At 34.7% G+C, this 7,911-nt stretch overlaps 1 protein-coding gene across 2 annotated transcripts in view; it reads left to right on the top strand.

The window, feature by feature from the left end:
- The first annotated feature begins 373 nt into the window (after positions 1 to 373).
- Positions 374 to 7,911, top strand: part of BMP5 (bone morphogenetic protein 5) — a 65,741-nt gene continuing 58,203 nt past the window's right edge. The window contains exon 1 of one of the 2 annotated variants that reach the window (XM_002194989.7): positions 374 to 1,598. In XM_002194989.7, coding sequence (XP_002195025.2) covers positions 1,115 to 1,598 — 484 coding nt within the window. In that variant the 5' untranslated portion in view covers positions 374 to 1,114. The remainder of the gene's footprint in view (positions 1,599 to 7,911) is intronic. The other variant, XM_072926456.1, reaches the window with a different exon arrangement.

Here is a 7,911-nt window from a genome sequence, read left to right as displayed (position 1 = left end):
TTTTTTCAAAAGATCACCTTTGTTTGATAAACTTGCCTAAACCAGAAACTTTTCTTGAATTAGTGAGATGCTATTTCAGTCTGTTGTGAGAGTTTCCTACTCAAGTTTATTAAACCATAGTCTCATAAGGAGACTCACAAGAGCTTCCATATTATGCCATCTATATATCCAAAATTGCTACAGTTAAAATTGATTGTGCAAGCTATTACCAAAAAAACAGCCATTAGCCCAAATTATATATATTACTGTAAATTGGAGAGACGGGGAGAGGTTTAAAGCTCTATCTGGCAAGAGAAGGGTTAAGGACTTTTTTGCTATACCCGTTTCAAATTACAATGAGAAGCCTCTTCTTTCCCAGCAGGGTTGTGCTTACATTAGTCTTTAGATCTCTCTTGAAGAGCGCTGTTATATTTGTGCCTGCTACAGTTGGGAATAACAGTTCAGAAGCTGAAAAGGGTTGAATGGATTTACAGAAGGTTATTTTTTGCAAGTAAATTAATGGCAACACATTAATTTGATTAGTACATGCTTTAGAATTACTTTACACTCAAGAGATTCAAAAGATGTTAAAGTTATCTCCAGGCTGCTGGACAAATATGTGTTACACCTCCAAGGTACAGATCAAGACAAATCTGTGACTCAGGATTTTATCTTGGGAAGAGCGCAAGGTGTACGAAGAACTCAGAATAACGAGGGAAGATTACTCTGGGAACTACAAAGTGTCAGAAGAACATCTCTTGCTAATACAGCTCCCCACCAAAGACCTGGTCATCTAAGGTTTATATAGGAATGCCTAGGTCAGCTGACAAAATACTGGTCTTCTGCTCCATAAATGCAGAAAAAACGATAACAACAGTGGAAAATTGGAAGTCTGAATTTCAGCTTTCTTAGAAATAACTGCAACCTGACACTCCATAATATTTAAACAGGGTGGGGGGAGAGGAATCACCAAAGATGTTACGATGTTACGTTTAGAGATGACATTGACATGAAGAATAGGTAAATTTTGTTTTTCAACTACTGGGAAAGCAGACCTCATAGGAACTCAGAACAAGTAGGAGAAAAGTTGTTGTTTGTTTTTTTTTTTTTTTCCTTGTTCTTTTTCTTTTCAAAGATGAACCTAACTGCGCTCAAAGCTTTCCTGGGCTTGCTCTGGAATTGCTGGGTTCTGGTGGGTCACGCACAGGGAGGTTTAGGAGACAATCATGTCCATTCAAGTTTTATTTACAGGAGGCTGCGGAACCATGAAAGAAGGGAGATTCAGAGAGAGATTCTCTCTATCCTGGGTTTACCTCACAGACCCAGACCATTTTCACCAGGAAAGCAGGCTTCTTCTGCGCCCCTCTTCATGCTGGACCTGTATAATGCCATGACAAATGAAGAGGATTCTGAGGAGCTGGAGTATTCACTAAAGGGATCAATGGCAGGGGAGAGCAGAGGGATACGGAAAGGATACCCTGCCTCTCCAAATGGATATTCGCGGAGAATACAAGCATCTCGCATGACCCCCCTGACCACACAGAATCCTCCCTTAGCCAGCCTGCACGACACCAACTTTCTGAATGATGCTGACATGGTCATGAGCTTTGTCAATTTAGGTATGTGGAAATAATTTTTGTTTTTGCTCTCTCTGACAAACTGTTAGCCTGATCTTGTGAAAGGCAAACCTCTCGGCCGAACTGTAACCTGTTCTAAAACAGCAGGATTGAGCCTGGGCTGCTGTGCCACTGGTAAAAGAAACATCATACGGATGGTAAAGTAGCTACATTGTAGGTGGCCATGGAAAAAGATTTTTCTCACTGTTTATATAAAGTCAGTTTCTATAACTTCCCTCTGCTGGCTTCTGTTTTCTTTCTTTCATTGATGTAATGAAAATTCTAGCCTTAGGCCAACTAACTCCTTTTTTTTTTTTAAATCTCTAAAAATCAAACACTTATGCCTATTGCTCAGTTATTTCCCTCAGTGTTTTTCCTTAAAGCTTACACATGAATAAACATTAGTTGTTAATATTTTAAAGCCTAGAAAGGTATGAAAAGGAAAAAGTTAAACCATTAAAAAAAAAATCTTAGGTTATTTAGTGGGGTTTTTTTCTGTTGTTAAGAGCCAGAGTTTTATTATCTTTTTAGTTGAATGGCTGGATTTTAAATAATCTGTTGCTGTTCCTTTGTTATTTCTATTTAATAACAACAGGCTGTGTTTTATTATACTGTTATGGTGCTCAAAATCTACAATGGTTCTTATTTTCTCTGTCATAAATAAATTAAATGACAAGTAGAGTATTAAACACCAGAAACATGCAAGCAAAGAATTCTTTTGAAAATTATATAAATTCAGATACAAAACCTGATAAAACTAAATTATATTGGCTTCTGAGTGTAATAAACATGCTTGCCAATTACTTTGTAGGAGAAAAAAACAGTGACAGATTTCTTTACTAAAGCGCAACTTAAATGTAATCTAGAAAGCTGCAAATAATTCAACAAATCCATTTAGTATTTTTATAAGTACTTGAAATGCTGCAGGACTCATAAATTTGGGTAAAAATACACTTCTCATTGGACCAGAATTGCAAGAGATTTAATTGAAATCTTGAAGTTTCACAGAAAGCCGGTACAAATTCTGATGAACTATTGTTTTCCAGGGTAATGCTTTTTGTAGAAACTTTTTAACAGCATCAAATGTTCTGAAATACCTTAATTTTATCTCACATATTCTGTATTTTTTATGTCTACCAGGTTTTTAGTAAATACTGATACTCCATATACTAAAATTCTAGGAAAGAAACACTCTAGAGTTTATTTGCCATAATAATTAAATCACTTTTCACCAATTATTTGGCTGACAAGGAGGTGTTCAAGTCTGAGATCTTTTTCCTTAAGAGTAACAGATGCCCACACCTCTAAATAAATTTACTTCTTGTTTTTGCTCTGGAAAAAGCAGGTTAGAAAAGAAATGGAATCTGTTTTTTGAATGTGCATTCCTTATCATTAAGAAACAGTTATATACTGCTCATTTATTACTTTTAAAGTAACACTGGTGCCTTGATTTACCCAGAGCATCTGGAGTCAGCTGAATTTAAAATAGCAAAGTTATACAGAAAAATCAGAAATGCTCTTATCCTTAGCATTAGTCAAGGCACTGATCCTGCAAAAATTTTCCTTGTGTGTCCTGAGAAGTACCCTCTGTAAATATATCAGGGACCATTCCACCAGCATCCCTGAGCACTATTTACATGGGACCTAGCCTTTGATTTCAGAAATGTCTTTGATTACAATAGGACTTCTTGCAATGAATGAGTAGAAGTCTTTGAAGTTTCAGAGTCAGATATGTCCTAAGCTGATCCTACTCTGCTTTCACAGACAAACACTTTGGAAGAAATCAAGTTTCTATTGAGTGTCTTATCTTGGGTAGGAATTTTCTAATATTTGTCTTATTTTGTTGTCTTAAGAAAGTAATTCTGAGAAACTAAAGCTTATCTTATGTTTCAAAACTATGAAAACTGGGGCCGAGAAGCTGTAGTTTTCTAGTGATTAATATTAATAGACGGCATTAACTTATAACAAAATACTGTATATATATCAGGTTTGATTTGAAATCTGTAAAATGTTGCAGCTCTAAGTTAGTTTAAATCCTAATTCACTTTAAATACCCTTCCATACAAGTTGGATATTGTGTTATATCACACATTCCATAGTGTAAAATGCATAAAAAATATTGATGACCAGTATAGATTAGCTTCAACATTTTTATTAAAAAATCCTATGTTTCAGTATAATTAACATAAAAATGAAATAAATCATGGAAACAAGTAGCCATTTTATATGATTTATGCAGTATGAGATTGTGACAGATGAGGGCAAGCTCTTTTAATGGAGAATGGGGAAAAATATGCAGCGATAAGTGAATGCTAATGCTTAAAATCAATAAATGCTGATGCAGCACAGTAATAACTCAAATGGATTTTGAATTCTTGCATCAAAGAAATCTGGTCTAAAAATAGTATTCACCATGTTCATACCTGCACACCATTAATTACAAAATGTGTAATTATAAAACTCTATTAATCATCATGATATTTTAAATTGAAACTTTTGTATATAATTGTACCAGTTATAACAATTTAAGACATATATATTGAAACAAGAAATGTGATGTGTAGTTGAGATGTTGGATAGAAATTATTAAGCATAAAAATTGAAAAGACTGAAAAAGATTAAAAAATAAAGGAAAAATGGAAAAAAAGCAAATATTTTTATATTAAAGAATAAAAATTTAAACACATATTCTAACTTTGATTAAAACCCCAACCTGTCAGAGCTGCAAATACCTCACTTTCAAAAACAAATTTAGAAAATAACTATCAAGGGAACTGCAATCATAATTCGGTCAAGCAACCGGGGAGAAAAATAAGAATGTATTTACTTCTCCTGAAGTTAAAATTGTAAACACCTACTCTTTCTACTGGAATTTATATCAGAATTTCCATCTCTTTCATTCTTGAAAGATACAACAAGACAGAGACTTTGTCTTGTCTTGTGTTTTGTATAAGACTGTGCTTGTTGGCAACTCGCCATAAATATTGATGAGTGTAACAGAGGAGTTAACTGGGTTTGGTCCAGCAGTCAAAGAATAAATCCTCCACTAAACACACTGGGGTTTTCAAAGATCTGATTATATCACCTTCAAATTCAGAACTTTGTTTTCCTGACTGGGTGTTTTTTTATCCTATTATAATATTTTATTGTATTATTGCAAAACCCCGACTCTTTAGGGTTCTGGCATCTTCTTTTTTGGCTGATCTCCCAAAATGACATATATAGGATACCCTGTTCCACAGAGAACAGGCAAAAAATACTTATGCAATCCAACTCACCTTTTGCTCACTCAAAAATTAGTTAGGGAAAGACTTTTTTAAGATAAATGTTAGTGTTCCCACTCTTCACCTTTTACAAAAAGAGGGGGATTGAATAAAAGAGATGTACATGGATGAGGTTTGGAAAAATAGCAGCCGTTTTGTAAACTACATTTAAACATTTCAAATACTGATTTTTCCATTATCATCAAAGTGATCATTAAATCCACTATACTTAGTTGTTTCTTCTCATGCTATTCAAATGCTCTGTGTTTTCATTTTTTTTTACAATATGTCTATTAATTTTTCTCCTAACAGATTTTTCATTTGCTAAGCAAGCCTGTTTGCTTTCTTCACATTTTCCTGTTAATTGATATGAAGCTTCCATAAAATGGGAGCTATATATCTGCTGTTGCAGTTTTCTGTTATGTTTTCTTTTTTGGCATATAAAATTAATTTCAAAAACTTGAATGTGAAGATCACAATAAAATTTGTGACCCCTGATGTACATGTGCTAAGAAGGATACAATAATTACTGAGATTTTTTAAATAACCAGTGCACCCATTGTCTTCTTCACAGACAATGTGAATGATTCCACAATCTTAGAATAATTTTGAAACCGCACGTGCTGTGTTCAGTTCTTAAACCAGACACTGAAATCAATGGAAATTTTGTCTGAGGCACAGAGGACTGTTCATATTTCTCCAGCTTCTCTATCCCAACTTTGAACACTGTTTTGTAGATTACATGCTTCTTTAAAATCTGAATCATTAAGTAAATACATAAATTCAAAAGATTTATAGTCCATTGTGTTCATTGGAGAATGCTAACATGGTATAGAACAAATTTAACAGCTACTTTGAGTAACTTATAGTACATCAATCCACACCAAATACTTGTAAAGATATATTTTTGTTACACACAAAAAAGAAAGGATTCCTTACTGCAATTAGACCTTGGGCATACCTAGTAGCTCGTTTCTTAAATTGAACTAATTCAGTTTCTACAACCTTCTACTCACAGCTAACATATCATCAGCAAGGAATATGGAGTGTTAAGCTATAAAATGCCAGGAGCTGAGGAAGGGGTTTGAAGGATACATGCAAAAAGGCCTCAGGATCATTAACTTCTCTCCTAAAGCTCAGGAACGAGCACATTTTCTTTCTTTTCCACAGGATTTCAGATGTTGCTGTCTTAATTTTAACCGTACATTAATTTCTTTGGCTGTGGTACAGTTTTAGTGTATAAACGCAGGCTTCTAATGAAAATATTGACACAGCCTTAGCTGAAGTGATGGAAGGAGCTCTATTATCTTGCCTTGAATAGAGGGATGCTATTGCAGAGATAAAACTTGTTAAATTACAAATGGACCCCATGTCTTTAATTGTGGAATTGGATCAATACACAGAAAAAATGAGAAAATGCTTGTGAAGCTTTTATTCAATGGAACCCCAAGTCAATAAGGTGTTGTTTTTCACTCTATTACATAACATTTAGAGCAAATTGGATCAAGGAGGTCTCACTTAATTTTCATCCAAAGTAGACATCACTTGACATCTTGAAATTCTAAGACTTTTTTTCCCCCTTTATTAAAGTTTTATCGCCCACTGAGTGAATGCAGTGAATTTCGTGTGACCTAGTACAGTCAGGCATTAGAAATAACTATGAAATAATTTTCTGTTATCAAATTGAATATTAAGACAATGCTTTGCAAAATACTTTTGTTTGTTTCTAGAATGAAAGGACTTTACTCATAGGATGACGTGAGCTAAAAATCCTCATCCAATATTTACAATTCATTAGAGTTTTAACCAATTTTTGTGCAATGGCAGAGCAAGTTTTTGGAGATTACTTTTAACTTTTAGAAAGAAGTATTCTCCATATCCCTTTTCTGAATTACACTACATTTGTTGTTTTATATTGAAATACTTTATATTTCCTTTGAAATCTCTCAAGTTACATGAATCTTAAGAACTATATAGCTCTACCTCAAAATAGGTTTGTGTGATCCATAAATATCATCTAACAAAATAATGTTTTTATAACTGTCAATTAATTTTTTTGCCAAAGTTAACACTTTAAATCCAAGTAAATTATTGTATCTACCCAGCCAAAAAAATGTCAAGCTCTCCATTAACTGGGGTATAAAACTGTCTGACTCTCCTTGCCGACAGGTTTGAAAGAATTTGCAGATAACTGAAGAGAAACTGATTTAGCAGATGGTTAGACGTGCATGGTGAAAAGCTATATATATGTATGGATATATAAAAATATATATTATTATTAATATTTTTCCCATTGGGAAGAACGGCTAACCCAGTTCCGCTTCTTCTTTAGAAAGTGTTCCTTTCCAGACTAAACACAGACTTTGGGTGGGGTTTTGGGGATTGTATGTATTGTACAGTGCATATTTTCCCAGGAAAACACAATCTGGCAGTGACTCTGGCTAACCATGAAAGAGAAAGAGGCAGGCTTGCAGAGACATCTCTGTGTGGAGAGTACTAGGGGAGGAATCCTGCCATGGATTGGATGGAGAGCACCTTGGTTCTCCCTAAACTCTGGGTTGTTTTCTAAGATAATTGGACAACTTTGGCATTTATGTCATCTCCCACATTTATTGCTCCTGTTATTATTTTCTCTGAGTGTTAAATTATGCAAAGAATTTTACTGTGGCTACCTGCCTACTTACTGCCTGAGTTATGGAGGTAATTATGACAGGGGCAGCTCTTTTCTCTTTTCTTTTTAGCCATGGCAGTTCCTTTCAGCTTGCTTTCATAGGCCCACAAACTAATAGAATTTGGAAAAAAATGATTGATTGCAGTCTGATCATTCTAGGTGTCGTCTGGTGTTTCCACATAGCTGAGAATGAACAGTTTATGAAGTGCCAATTGCAGCCTCCAGCTAAAGAAAGGCTCCCCAGGGCTTCAGGAGAGCTCTGGCTGCTACCAGACTTTATAATTATTTCCCACACTTTTCCCTATCCTCTCCTCCTTGTCCTTTCCCTTGTCTCTAACCCCTGCTGCCTAGGCAGGGTCACTGAACTTTAGTTTTATGTCAG

The sequence above is a fragment of the Taeniopygia guttata genome, chromosome 3 (genome assembly GCF_048771995.1).
Source record: "Taeniopygia guttata chromosome 3, bTaeGut7.mat, whole genome shotgun sequence".
NCBI lineage: Eukaryota > Metazoa > Chordata > Aves > Passeriformes > Estrildidae > Taeniopygia > Taeniopygia guttata.
Note: the sequence above shows the minus strand (reverse complement) of the source record. Positions and strands in the feature narration are given on the sequence as shown.